This window comes from Molothrus ater, chromosome 3, assembly GCF_012460135.2.
Source record: "Molothrus ater isolate BHLD 08-10-18 breed brown headed cowbird chromosome 3, BPBGC_Mater_1.1, whole genome shotgun sequence".
Classification (NCBI taxonomy): domain Eukaryota; kingdom Metazoa; phylum Chordata; class Aves; order Passeriformes; family Icteridae; genus Molothrus; species Molothrus ater.
This window is the reverse complement of record NC_050480.2, coordinates 76,216,652-76,232,229: the sequence shown is the minus strand read 5'-3', so window position 1 is coordinate 76,232,229 and position 15,578 is coordinate 76,216,652. Positions and strand designations below refer to the sequence as shown.

The following is a 15,578-nucleotide window of genomic DNA, read 5'->3' as shown; positions in this document are numbered from 1 at the left end:
TACCTAGCACAGCTTCTAATTTGGCCTCTAATATTGTCACATCACTGCTCAAAACAGAGTGGCAGGGTAAATACCCACGAGTGCAGAGCCCAGCTCCTGTCTGTTTACCCTGGGCTGACTTTCTTAGTGATGAAGATGTTTGACCTGGTTTCTCTTTGGTTAATGACTGGGATGAAAAAGGATCTGCAGGGAATTTATTTGTACTGTGTATTTGGAATTGCTTGCTTACAAGAGGCTGGGAATGCTATTTTTAAAATGACAAACTTTAAGGGCAAATTAGCTATTTGCTAAATGCATCAGACTTTGAGTTCTGATGTTAACATTGAAAATAGTATAGCAGCAGAGTGGTAGCAGATAGAGCATGCCACTTCTAACTTACCAAGGACATTGTTTTTTCAAGGTTTTTCATTCTAGATAGCAAATTTCATTACCTTAACTAGACATTTTGCACTGTAATGTCAAATACAATACCAGAATATCCATGAAAACATGAATTTGAAGTGAGAGAAAATAATACCTCAATGTCGAGAATAAGGAAGAGGTTCAATGAGAAAAAGATTCATCTTACTGCTCAGCATAGAGATCATACTCAAGGATAAAGTGATACTTGACATGACTAAGGCTGAGCTAGAATTTTTTTAAAGGTACTAAATTTTGAAAAAAAAAAAAAACCACCAAAAAACCACAAACAAACAAACGAATCCCGAAGACTTGGTACTACAAATTGGGCTAGTGTTTCCAGAGACATGATGAATGTGGGGTGGGAAGGTAGGAAGCTTAAAAGGAATGGAAATGCACACACCTGAAACAGTGCAAAATCCCAGGGAAGCCCCTGCCCACAGAACAAGGGACTGCACATTCTGTAGTGCAGAAATGTGATAGGATGACCGTGTGGACTTGTATGTTCAATAATAAGGTTTATTTAAAAAGATTCTCTTACATACATTTATTTCCAGTAAGGGACAAGCTTTTGTATTGGGTACATATAAGACAAGAATTGGTAAGGGGGAAAAAAAAAAGGCTGTCATGGCTTAATAATATTTTAAAGGACTTTATAATATTTTACAATGGGGCACAAGATGACACAGGATGTCCTTTCTATTTGTTGGGAAACCGACTAGGTTTGAAGCTGCCTAATCAAAATATTGTGGGGCAAAACTGGGAAGGATATTAGGTAAGAAGCCACATTAGTAGCCCTAAAGAAAAAACTAAACCTAAGGCATGGGCTGATCCTCTGTCCAATAATTCCAAGACTGGTCCAGCTGAAAAATTTCAGAGGAGAAATCTTTTGTCAGTCAACTTACTCCTGCCTAGGACCATTCAGGCCTGCAGCTTCAGATTCACAGGAATCACCAGGTTCAAGAGGGAAAGGAGACATCACACCGATGTTTTGTTAAACTCAGCCTAGCCACAGGAAGAGCTGACACTACATCCACCTTTTTATGAGCAAGAGCTTTCACCCATCTTTTTGCTGGCAGGCTACAGACAGAAGGTTGGACAAGCCCTGCTCCTTCCAACAGGTTAAAAAGAAGCACCATATGGAGTTAGTTCCAGGCCAGACAAATCACTGCTAAATCAGAATAGAGACCTAACACATCTGTGTAATATCACCTGGTTATTGGCAGATAGATTATTTCACAGTACCCTCCTGGGCCGAGCCATTAACTACTCACAAACAGGCTTTAGGATACAAGCCATGAATTCATAGCCCTGGGGTCTGACGATCCTCTCATTTTATTCTAAACAACTGTAAAAGAGATTTTTGCTGTTAGACACAGGGATATCTATGGAATTTACATAACACAGATTCTAATGCACTTTCAGCAGCAAAAATTAAAAGAGCTTTAGCTAAGTATTCCAGGAGTGAAACAACGGCATGTATTGGCCTTTAAAATCCTCTTAGCCAAATGAGCATTAATTAAAAATCCTAGAAGCTCATAAAAGCAAGTTGTGGTAAGCAATCTGGAGAATAAAACTCATCTAAAAATAGCTACTTGAATATTTGAAAAATCTTAAAGAAAGGAAAATTCTCAGCTTGTCTGCAAGAAACTCTTAACAGGAAAGTGAGGCTGCATTCATTCATTTGATTTTCATCACAAATGTCTGGAATAGCTCTAGAAAGAGGAAATTTCTTCCATTTGTTCAATAGAAAGATGAGCCAAAGGACCTGTTCTTTCTTCTGATGAATCTCTGGAAGAAGTATCCTTAATCTGACTGAGCCTACTGGATGCTCTAAAAGAGAGGAACAGGCTGGCCAAGCAGCAAAGTTTTTGGACACCTCTGGAAAGCCACCTTCTCACTCATGAACTCTGCAAATAGGAAGCGGAATACATAAGTAGTATCCAATTTATAAAATTACACTGGTAATGTAATTTTAGTAGTCTTAATAAAAATTTCATTGGTAGGGAGTCATTGGAAAGAGAGAGGACAATTCAAATTTCAATTGGTTGTCAGTCTTGAAGTTACATATCCTCATTGCTGATCTCTACAATTAAATTACTCCTCAGAGGATGTTTCAAAAAGTGACTACCAAAAAGAAGTCAATAAAATTACTGTTACAGTTTTGATACACAGAGTACTGTCACAGTTTTGATAGACAGATGTTGCCCTACTTCAGGTTGCCAAATTTTTTGGTAATGCTAGAAGCTGTGACTGTACATCACTGGGGCCACAGCAATCGTAACAACTGCTAAAATCCTCCAGGCCAATAGGGAAAAATCTTGGCTTACTGCAAGAGAAGAAGCAAACACAAAGCCCTCCTTCATCTGCCCCACAGTTCACTTGTAATAGTTCACGTGCAAACCATGTGCAAAGAACGGGGAAGGGCAATTTCCTCCTGTAAGGCCAATGTCTCAAAGTTACAAGTGTATACAATGCAAAGTGATCCACAGCTCTTCGGAGCTGGAAAAACTGCCAGCTCCAAGCACTCAAAGCTAACACCCATGACATCAAACAGCCCCAAAAAGCTCTTTTCTACAGCAGTGCTAAATGCTAGCCCTTAATCGAGGAGAGAGCTCTCAGGCCTAGGGTTAAGCCAAACTCATCAGTGAAGCAGGGCTTTGAGATGTTGGCTGTCAACCACCACTTCCCATGCGTGGCTGTGTGACACTTCTCAGTAATCCTCAGTGGCAGCTCTGTAAACACCAGAGGTTGTGTTGTTCAAGCTTATCCTAGGGATGCCAGGAATTATTCCACTCTTTTCCCCACAGTTAAAATATTCCTCTGGTTAAGTCTTTGTAGGTTTGAAATTTGATCTGATGGAGCATACAGCTGTTTTGGGACAATAAAATCCAGTTTGCTGATTTCTGTTCACCTGCAGATGCAATCCTTGATTTTTGAACTGTAGTCAAAACCAAAAGCTGAAACTAGCAGCTGCAATAAGTAATAGGGTAATGAAAATAGATCTTCCCAGCTAATTTTAATTGTTGGTACCAATTGGTTTTCTCTCAGGACACATTACATCCATGGGACAATAGATCAGAACAGAAAGAACATTTACTCAATGCTGTCAGTGGAAATTCTCAACAACACACAACAGAATTAAATCCTTGCTGAAAATCTCAAATGCCACAAAATGCCGTGAAAAAAAAAAATGAAACATGCAGAACATTGCCAGTGCCTTCAACCACAGCAATAGCAGGGGATTTAACATAGAGAGACAATTCTGCTCCCTGTTTTATTCCACTGTTGATGGTCCTGAAGACCTTGAGGCTTTCCCAATAGTTTTAGATACATTGAAATGAGTGAGAACCTGAGTGAGCAAGGAAAAATTTTCAAAAGTGCTCCCTGCATTTCAGGCTTGAAATTTAAGAGATGGAGCTGCATCTGCTCACACTTTGCATTGTGTATAAGTCACTGCTCTTTGATAAAGCTACAACTAAGACACTGGCATAAACACGACCTGTGCTCTCTTCCCTTACTTCTCTGACTTTTCAGGTCACAGAACGGAAAACCCAGCTTTTAAAGTCAATAATAATTCACCACATTTAAAGCAGAATACAGAGAAGTTATCAAAATGTCAACTATTTTTAGAGGTCTCATGTAGGCAACTGGAAAGTATTTTAGTGGTATTTCATGGAATTAGTTATAAATGTGTTCAAATGCTGCTGTAGCTAGTAAAATGCTAAGTGCAAAAGTTATTTTCTTTACCCTATGTTTTTTCAATGCTGACAGTTTTATACATAACTATGGTTATGGAATGTTAAGAAAACCAGTCCTCTGGCTTCAGAAGACTGATGGCTGGTACTAAGAGTTCAGCAAACTAACCTTATAAGTCAAAACCAAGTCTGTCCCTCTGTTTTTGCTCCTAAAATATTGTTTGATACATATGAAATCTGAAGAAATATTGTGTTTTTCACGTCCTCCTGAAAACCACTGAGCAAAGTTCCAAAATAACTTCCTGCCCTTTTCTAAATAGAGATGTTCTTAAAGCTGTCATTGATAGTCCTTCATTTCCTCTGAAAGAAATAGAGAGCCAGATTGCCCAGATCCAGGGCATAAACAGAGTGCTGACATTTAACCAGAGGCAGCATATCCTTCCTAGTCAATATATTTTCCCTGATAATTGGCACATTAAGACCAAACTTCAGTCTAAACTAAGAATCCTTGGATAAATGTGGTGAAAGAAACAAATCCAATTTGGTGAACAAAACCAAAAAGGTATTTTCAATCTGGCAAGGTTCATGTTGGCAAAGCCAAGAAGATGCTGAGCAGAATCTGTGCAAAAATCATTTTGTCACAGTTCCTTCACTGTTTGTTTTCTCTAAGCACATAATTTCTAACACATAATGTAAATATTCTGTTGAATGTAGGTGCAGAGCTTTCACAGTCTGGGGTGTCCCGGGAATACTACCATAATTAACAGTGCCATATAAAAGCAAAATAACCTGAAGGAATCAACAAGTAATTAAAAAACCTAGAGCTCTAATTACAAATGGTAGCTTGTAGTCATCTTCATTCATTTCTCTTTGCTCATTGCTCATTTCTATGAGGAAGATGCAATACTGTCATTCCTCTCCAGACCAAGACCCTCAGACTCCTGAATGTTGTAGATGTTTTAGAAAATCTCACAATTAAACAGAATTGCTTGGTGTGATCATTCCAGGTATTTCTCCATCATTATGCTCAATTAAAGAGCAAACACAGCACTTAAACATTTACCTAGGTATTTTGTTCCTATGGAGACCTATCAAATCATTGAAGAGATATAGATTATACCAGGATATAATGCTAAGAATAACCCAAAACTTATAACTTTAAATATCTTGAATCTTGATCCATCTCAAACTGGACTTGCTTCATATGGAAGCAGTATCTCACAATCACTTCTATTTTTTCATCCACTTATGTCCAGAAATTTTGAACAGTCTAAGAAAGTGCCAAAGACTGAAAAATAACACATCTGAGGAACATTTTTGTTAGAGAACAGGGGTGTAATGTTATAGCTCCAAAGTCCAAAATCACCAAGGATTGTTTTCACTCTACTTTTCTCTGCAGTATCTTTATCAGAAATAACAGAATCACAGAATCATTAAGGGTGGAAAAGACCTCCAAAATCATCAAGTCCAACCTTTGACCTATCATAACCAGGGCAACTAGACCGTAGCCCTAAGTGCCACATTCAGTCATTTCTTGAATACTCCCAGGGTTGGTAACTGCACTACCTCCCCGGGCAGCCCATTCCAAAGCTTAACCACCCTTTCAGTGAAGAGATTTTTCCTGATGTCAAACCTGAATCTCCCCTGCTGCAGCTTGAGTGCATGCCCTCTTGCCCTGTTGCTTGTTGACTGGGAGAAAAGAGCTGGCTACAACCTCCTTCCAGGCAGTTGTAGGGAGTTCAAGTAGTTTTCTCCCCTGGGCCTCCTTGTCTCCAGGTTGAGCACCCCCAGATGCCTCAGCCACTGCTCATAGGACTCACTCTCTAGACCTGTCACCCCTTCATTGTCCTTCTGTGGACACGCTCCAGCACCTCAACATCTTTCTGGAGAGATCCAGAACTGGACACAGGACTTGTGGTGTGACCTCACCAGCGCAACACTTAAATCATCACTTGGACAAAATAGTCATTAAGTGTCTAATTAAATGGAAAAGGTCACAAAAGAAACATCCCAGGACTCGACCTTAAATTGCACTTCCATTTCCTTTTCAAGATTATAGAGGATACTGAATGTATTCACATACATATTACTGAAGTTTACATTCAGATACACACACACTCTTGAAATTTGCATTTGTGTCCTTGTTCTTCTCTAGCCAGAGCCAGTGCAGATGGTACTCTCAGAATAATTAAAATCACCCCTCTGTTTCATTCACAGCTTGTGTTCTTTATTGTTCTCCCATTTAGACTAAACTCCTTCTGCTTGTTTGTTTTCAAACATTACTTTTTTATTTTAAACAGCATATATCTGTTTTGTTCATTAGAATAATTATTTTATATGCACATTAGGCAGATAAGGATTGTCAAGGAAAAAGGCTGTTGTGAATGTTTGTGTACCTGGATTATGAAGGCCATTTGACTATAAATCAGAGCTCTATGTGGAGCTGTTTTTCCCATTACTGTGCCCAGAAAGCATGGGAAGCCTAGGAGGGTAGTCTAAAACGACATTTAGAGACATTCAGTGTGCCAGCACGGTGTGGCAGAAGATGCTGATGTCAGAGCAAGAGGAACACATGTTGAGCAGACAATTCCATTTCAGTGGTAATCACATTCTTTATGTTGAGTTTTATTTATGATGAATTTTCTATTTCTTCATTTCTCTGGACCACCAGGGATGAGGAGGGAGAGAAAATCAGGAGTGAAACTCAGCATGGAAAGATAGGAGAGGTGGGTGGAAGATGTTTTAATATTTGGGTTCTATTTCCCATTACCCTGTTCTGGTCTGATTGGCAATAACTTAATCTGATTTTCCCAAGTGGAGTCTGTTTTCCTTGTGATGGTCAATGCAGAGTAATCTCTCTCTGCCCTTATCTTGATCCAAGAGCCTTTTAATATTTTCTCTCCCCTGCACAGCTGAGGAGGGCAGTGGCAGAACAGCTTTGGTGGGCACCTGCCACCACCTGCCAGGGTCAACCCACAGCATATACCAAAACTTTACACTAACTAGCCTGTGTCTGGTACTGAGAAATGGTACAGGAAGCTGGGATATGGAAATGACATGGCTGTGCAACAGGGAAGCTGTCAGGTTCTCTTCCATCTGCTCCCAGGCAGCTTCAGAAAGCAGAGTCTTTATTTTTAGGTAGAAATGCTGACCAGGTTATCAGATCCAGCTATGATTGAGCTGGACATAGTGTCAGACTTTATCTTCTGTTTGCACAGCTTAGTGTATCCCATGGAGGTTCAATCAACGTGATAAAATACCCTGCTTGGTTCAACAGCAGAGTCATTAGCATGAGCACCAAGCCATCCCCTTTGTTAGCCAATCTCAAAGCAAGTGAAGAAAAATGACAGATGAAATTTATCACTTTAAGAAGAAATCAAAGTAAGTAAGATTTTCATGTTTCTGAATGTCATGGTAGACAGAAAGGCTTTGAGAGGGATTTATATTTTTTAAAGTTTTAGCTGTCATAATTATCTGCTGAAAGTTGTAGTTAAACCACAACTTTCCTAAGCACTATCGAAAGATGAGACTCTGTCCTTTTATTGCTAAAATCTTCCTCAACTATAAAGGGATGCTCATTCACTCTGCAAACTCCATACTCCATCTCCAGCCAGTACAATAGAGCATTGCTGAGGACAAACATGAAAGCTAAGGACACTGAGCTCTTGTGGAGAATAGAACCACGACAGCAGATGTTTTAGCCAAGTTAAAAGAAAGAGCCTATTTCTGACCATCCAGAGGACCTTTATACTTCTGCTTTCGTCAAGTGCCACGTCTCCAGCAAAATGAGCAGGCTGTTTTCAAGCGCAGGCAATTGCCAAAGAGATTGAGGTTTACTATTTTCTGTGTCTACAAAAGGGACATCAAAGATTATAAAGGCACCAAAGTGCTGTTGCATTAAGGGTATAGGAATTTATCAGAATGTTCCAGCAGGTCCTCAGAGATCAGAGGGGTGGTAATGAAGACACGTTTTTGAGAACTATGGTTTGATGAAAAAATGTTGAAAGTCTTCATGAAACATATTGTCTGAGTGATCAACTCCCACTGAGTCAGCCTTGCCAAACTTAGCCCCACATGTCACCAATGGCTTAGGTCTGAAGTTTTTAACAGCACTTAAACTTAACAGTACTTAATCAACAGCTTTTTAAATTTAAACAATTTAATGAAAGATTCTTGTAGAATTTACCATAGCACAATGGCAACTCACTTATACACCTAATTCACTTATGAATCTAATGTACTTAAGAATTTAAGAAATATTCACAAGACTTTAATGTGTTCATACACACACACAGACTTAAAGGAGTATGTAGGCATATATATCCCTGTGAAAATTCCCCATATTTTCAGGGAAGTACTCACATTGGATGCCTTTGGATCTTCTCAGAGGATGAAGGCTGATCCTTGAGGAGTGGGGGCATCAGCCCAGGCTCTGTCAGCTTCTGGCAGCTGTCCTCCAAGTAAACTTGAGAGTTCTCTGGCTCACAGTGGTGTCTCACTCAGAGAGAGATGCTGCCACAGCCCACTGTGTCTGGGACAGGTCAGTGGATCTCACTTGGGACCATTGTCCATAGGTCACAGGAGGGTGGGCTTTAGTCATAGCAATTTCCCATCCTGACCACAATTCAGGTCAGTAGCTTCCTTTGAAAGTTCAGCTACAAAAACGTTGTTCCATTTGGGTTGTTATTCAGGCAGGAAGAACAAGTTTCTAAGGCTGTTCATTAAAACCAGCAGCTCATCAGACAGTGTTAAGTTCTTGGGAGCAGAGAGTGTTTCTGAAAAGCTCAAGAGAAGCTCAGCCAGCTGCTGTTCATCAAGGCTGAGGCCTAATGAGCATTTCTGAGATCATGGTGTGGCCCAAGGAGGAGAGGGCAGTGTTACAACCACAGATGTACAAGAGAAACATAATCATAAATGTACTGTAACACAGAGAGCAATTTCAGATTACTGTTACCATTGTGGAAAGGGAACTCAGTGTCAAACGAAATAATCCTATGCAAACACTACCTCAGGTGCTCAGTAATAGCTAAATAATCAAATTGAGAAACATTTGTATGCCCCCAGAACTTTTGGTGTGTCTGCAACCTTTGATACAAGGCACAGCTCTGCTCCTGCCTTCCATGTCTCAATAAATACACAAAAAATACAAAAAATTATTGTGTTTTTTGAAGGTGTAGGAATTCCTACCCCTATGATGCAGATATCTGTATTCATAGAATAGTTTGGGTTGAATGGGACCTTTGAAGGTCATCAGTGAGAAGGGACATTTTCAATTGCATATCAGAGCCCCATCCAACCTCACCCTGAGTGTTTCCAGGGATGGGACAGCTACAGCCTCTCTGGGCAACCTGTACCACTGTTTCTTCATCCTCGTTATAAAAATCTTCTTTCCTATATCTAATCTAAATCAACCCTCTTCTACATTATCTGTCCTATCACAATGGACTCTACTAAAAACTTTATCCACTTATTTCTTACAAGCCCCTGCAAGTACTGGAAGGTGCTATGAGGTGTCCTGGAGCCTTCTCCAGGCTGAACAACCCCAGCTCTCTCAGCCTGTCTTCATGGGAGAGGTGCTCCAGCCTCCTGATCATTTTTGTGGCCTCCACTGGACTCTCCCCAACAGGTCCCCATGTCTTTCCTGTGCTGGGGGTGGCCATACTCTGGTACCAGATGGCCACTCTCAAAGCATCATCTCACTGTGCAGAATGTCACAGACAGTAAATCACAAGAACTAGCATTATACAAGGAAAATACCTGAATCACATGTAGCCACCCTACTCATTGAATTGCACTTTTGTTAACAAATTGCAACATTTGTTTATAAATAGAAGTGTCTACTCTGCATTATTGCAATGTCATACTGGCTATACTTAGTATTTCCAGCTTCTGAGTTATGAGCTTTCTTCCCTAATCTCTGGTTCTAATTATTCAAAAGCAAGGTGATATATTTTGCTGCTTTGCTCTGTCTCCCAAGCAGCTAAAAGCTCCTTAAAGATCCAAATGCTATCAGTGTCTTTCAGACAAAGGAGGATTAATTGCCCTAGGAAGCATTGCTCTTGGAGACATAACTCGACTCTTTATTCACTTGCTTTTGGGAGCAGAAATATCTCCAGAACGTGGAATTGTTTGAGGTAAAAAAGAAAAAGAAAATCTGCTTATGCTGTATTATGAACAAATCCCAACTGCACATCAAATAAACTGACAGAACGGAACTATTCAGTGCTCAGTATAACAATAACCTGGCTAAAAGTACTACCAAGGTGAGTTTCTTAACCTTTAAAAAGAAAAAAGAAAACAAAAACCAAAGTCCAAACCCAACTCAATGGCACCTGCTAATGTACCCTACTCTAATCCCAGAGTATTAAATGTTATTCTGCAAAACAGAAGATACTAAAAGGCTGCCACTGGGATACAGGTTCTTGTTATGTGCCTCTTCTCTTTTTTTCTTAAATTTTCTTTGCAACATACACCAATATAGGCTGATAATTTTGGATATATATACTAAAGTAATACTTTTTCTTACAGGTGAAAGTTCTGAATACAGAATAAATCAGGAATAATCCAGGCTGCAAGGAAAGTATTGATCATGGATTTGTAATGCCAGCAAACAAGAAAATGGACAGGAGATCAATAACACTCATTAGAGGTTTTTCTACAGCTCAGTTTTAGAGTGATACTAAACACAAACTCCTCATGATCCTGAACAAGAATGGTCAGAAAATCTAGCACTGAATTTACCAACCTGAGAACAAAACCTGCAGGCCAAAATGCTTCACTGTTAAGTATTGAAATATCTTCTACAGAATTTCTCAAGGTTTTCTTGCTGGAGATGTGCACGTTGTTTGTCCACATCTACTGATTACCACTTACATTACCTTCTTTAATTTTTTCCTTTCTTTCCTCTGCAACTCCAATATGCTTGCTTTACTAGTCTGGGGCTCTTGGGACTGCCAACGTAAGAGAACAGAATTAAGGCAATATAGCTGAATGATAGAAATTGGAATTTGGAATGTATGCTAATACATGGATGATATAACCTACCATAAACATTGAAGGACAGCTGGGACTAGCAAACACAAAAGATAAGTTAACAATCTGAAGAATTAAAGCATTGTTAAAAGTCTCATTACAAATCCTGTGCAATGGGGAAGTAAGGCTGACATCTGAGCCATTTTCACAGTCAGTAAAAGCTGGTAAAACAAAGCAGATCCCAAGAGGACAAACAAAAAGCTTTTCAACATGGGAACAACCAACACAGTCATCCTTGGAGGTTTTCCAGACCCAACTGAATATAGGCTATATACCTATATACCCAACTGAATACAGGCATCCTGGCTTAAGCAGGAGGTTACATTACATTACCCTAGAGATTGCTTCCAATGTCCTCTGGATCTTATAACATACAATGTTTCTGTACATTATTACATCAAAATTAGAACACAAGATTAGGCAAAAGATTCACAGACTAATTTTAAGAGTGTCTGTAAACACGAAACATCAAACCCTTCGGGTAATGCAGGTAATAAACAGTGCCCTTGTTAAAAAACCTCTGAAAACAACAAAAAAATTGTTCTGTCTTAGTAAGACAGAAAAGCGTTTATAATCAGTCCCTGGTAAAATTACAGAGCTTATTTTGTGAGATATTTGAGAACACCTGAAAGACAATGCAGTCACTGTTCACAGCCAGCATGGCTTCACGAGAGCAAAGTCCTGCTTATCCAACCCAATATCCTTTTAAGACAAAGTAACCCACCTTGAAAGGATGAGCATTGCAATTTTTTTGGATTTCAGTGAAGTTTTTGATACCCTCTCTCCTACAGGAGATATCTCTACAAAATGTCCAGCACACAGCTGAATAAACACATCATGGGATGGGTGAGCAACTGGCTCATGTGTCAGTCACAAAGGGTGTCAGTGAATGAGGTGACATAAGACCTGTCCCCTGTCACTAGTGGGGTTCCACAGGGCTCCATCCTCAGCCCTGAGCTCTTCAACATCTTCATAAATGACCTGGATGAAGGACTGGAAGGGATACTGATCAAGTTCTCAGATGAGACAAAGATGAGAGGAGCTGCTGACTCCCTTAAGGCAGAGACTTGACAAATCAAGAGGGATGAGCAATCAGCAACCATCTGAAGTTCAGCAGAAAAATGGATGGATTCTGCACCTGAGATGGGGCAACCCTGGATGGACAGACAGACTGTGCAATGAGATGCTGGACAGCAGTGCCACAGAAAGGGGCCCTGGGGGTCCTGGTTGATGGCAAGTTCAAACTGAGCCAGCAGGGCCCTGGCAGCCAGGAGGGACCATGCCTGTCCTGGGGCATCAGGGACAGCATGGCCAGCTGGGCAAGGGAGGGGATTGTCCTGCTCTGCTCTGCACTGGGGCAGCCTCACCTCCTGTGCTGGGGGCAGCTCTGGGTGCCACAATGTAAGAAGGGCATGAAACTACTGCAGAGTGTCCAAAGGAAGGAACAAAGATGCTGAAGGGCCCTGAGGGGAAGCTGTGTGAGGAGTGACTGAGGTCACTTGGTCTGTCCAGCCTGGAGGAAGCTGAGGGCAGAGCTCACTGCAGTTACAGCTTCCTTGGGAGGGGGAGCGGAGGGGCAGACACTGATCTCTTCTCTCTGGTGATGGTGACAGTGACAGGACCTGAGGAAATGGCCTGAAGCTGTGTCAGGGGAGGTTTAGGTCAAATATTAGGAAAAGATCTATCACCCAGAGGTGGCTGGGCACTGGAACAGCTCCCCAGGGAAGTGGCCACAGCACCAACCTGATGGATGCTCAAGGAGCATTTTGACACTGCTCTCAGGCACATGGTCCTGTGCAGAGCCAGGAGTTGGACTCCAGGATGCTTGTGGGTCCCTTCCAACTCAACATATTCTGTAATTCTGCAAATATACACATATATGCAATTTTTCATAACTCAGGAAAATCGTAACTAAATACTTTGAAAGTACATTTACAATGGTATCAACACATGTTCAGGATTTAAGATGGGGCTTCCCAAATGGTGGAGAAAAATATCTCTTAGACTTTAGCTTGTCCTCATGAATAAACATCACTAAGGAGAGACAGGAATTTCAGAAAAGGGGCTGAAGAAAGAAAATATTTTTCTGCCTAAAAGGCTGAAGGAGAGAGCACATTAAATGCAAAATATTTTATTTATTGCAAACAAAAGCTGTGATAACAACATTGCACAATACTGAATTTTAAGGTTTTGAAATTCTCAAAAATCACTCTTGTGATTTTTTTTGCTCTATATATATCTTTATATTTTTACATTAGTTTTACATTATGACAAGAGTAAATTACTTACAGAAATTAAGACAAATTGTATATAGCCTGCCACCTTACTAATGTTTCATTTATATGTAACTGAGTGTAACCATTTAACTTTGATCTGAAAGGATGATCAGATTCATTGCTCTGCTAATCATACAACAGAATGATACAGTCTGCACCAATAGTTTTTTAAACAATTAGAAGTATATGGGAATTTAATGTGTGCTGCATGTTTTCTACAAAATGTGGGTAATAACTCACTTTGTTACTTTACTAGAGCAACAATTTCTCCCTTTTGTGTAAGATTTCCAGCAAAAACGCAGACAAATGCATAAGTCCAACATTTTCAGATCCAGTGCTGAACAGCCTGGAGGGCAGTAGTGAAAGTCCTGAGTGCAGGATGGGTCCCTCGATGAGCCATGAGGAGAGACCCGGCCTCTGCCCTGAACCCTGCTTCCTTAAGCTGCTGTGCAATTTCCTCCACATCCCAGCCCCCCTGCCCCTGGTTAGCCAGGAGGTGGTCAATGAGGCGTGGGCAGAAGGCAGTGGACATGCACTTCACCACCAGCTTGGCGTTGAGGAGCAAGGAGAGTATTTCAGCATCACAAGTGGAATCATCAACCTGCAAAGAAAGAGAAATTCAAAGTAATTAACAATTAATTACCAGATAGAGCCATCAGGCAGAACATGTCACGATGGTTCTGACTGCACAGTGTGACCTTCAAAGTGAGAGGAGTATTCCCCACAGATTACCTACAGGGACACAGGCTTTGCATATGTCAGAATATGTAAAGGTATGTCTTTAACACTCTACCACATTAATATAAATATCTGACCTGCACAAAGTTAAGGAATAAGAATGCTTAACAGCCTGGGATTACACCACCAGCTTTATAGACTTTTCACAGGTTTTCAGTCCCAGTGCAGCACAGATCACACCATTTAGCTCCATATCAAGAATGACAATCTGAGGAAGGTCAGAGAAGAGTATATTAAATTTTGGTCACTTTATATTAATATATTACATTACATTTCACATGTTAATATGACAGGCAACATTCACAGACTCAATGAGCACCCACAGCAAGGAAGAGATTTTCAAAAGAATATAACATATTGAAAGATGTGAAACAGAGCTGCTACCTCTGAGAGACATCCTGGATGCCACAAAAAATGTGGTTACTTGATATATGAGAGCATAATACTCTCTTGAGAATCTTGTCTGTAGCTTTACAAATAACACTATAGAATACCTTAAATTCTATTTCAGTTAATTTTGATATGTCTTTCCTGGTTTCTTTGAAATAGAGCACTGTGTTAATTTACCACTTAATGAAGCACAATTGAACAACTACATATAACCAAAAAAGGGACCCCACCCCGAGGGACCTTGACAAGCTTGATATGTGGCCCTGAGTGGTCTTTATGAAATTCAACAAGTCCTAGTGCATGGACCTGCATCTGGGTTGGTGCAATGCCAAGCACAAATACAGGCTGAGCAGAGAATGGACTGAGCGCAGCCTGAGGAGAAGCATCTGGGGATGTTGGTGGACAAGAATTCCAACATGACCCATCCATGTGCTCTCACATCCCAGAAAGCCAATCAATCATATCCTAAGCCGCATCCCAAGCAGTGTGGGCAGCAGGGCATGGGAGGGGATTCTGTCCCTTTGCTCTCCCAGCCTGGAGTGCTGCACTCATCTCTGAGATCCCCTACATAAAGCATAAAGACATGGACATTTTGAAAAGAGTGCAGAGGAGGCCACCAGGATGCTGAGAGGGCTGGAGCACCTCTCCTATGAGGACAGAGTGAGATGCTAAGACTGGAGACATTAAGGCCCTGGAGACACCTCACAGCACCTTCCAGTACCTAAAAGGGGCTACCAGAGAGCTGGAGAGGGACTTTTTACAAGGGCAGGGGGTGACTGGACAAGGAGGAATGATGAAACTGTAAAAGGACATGTTTGGATTAGGTATTAGCAATAAATTCTTTATTGTGAAGGGTGGCAAGGCACTAGCATAGATTGTCTAGAGAAGCTACAGGTGTCCCATTCCTGGGAGTGTTTCAAGGTCAGGTTGGATGGAGCTTTGAGCTACCTGGTCTAGTGGAAGGTGTCCCTGTTCATGGAAGCGGGATTGGAACAAGATGATCTCTAAGCTCCTTTCCAACCCAAACCATTCTGTGATGTTGTGA

At 40.8% G+C, this 15,578-nt stretch overlaps 1 protein-coding gene across 1 annotated transcript in view; it reads right to left on the bottom strand.

Moving 5' to 3' along the window:
* Positions 1-13,244: 13,244 nt before the first annotated feature.
* NBAS (NBAS subunit of NRZ tethering complex) overlaps positions 13,245-15,578 on the bottom strand; it is a 161,210-nt gene continuing 158,876 nt past the window's right edge. Inside the window, 1 exon segment of the mRNA XM_036380093.2 lies at positions 13,245-14,006. Within this exon segment, the coding sequence (XP_036235986.1) occupies positions 13,731-14,006 (276 nt within the window). The 3' untranslated portion in view covers positions 13,245-13,730.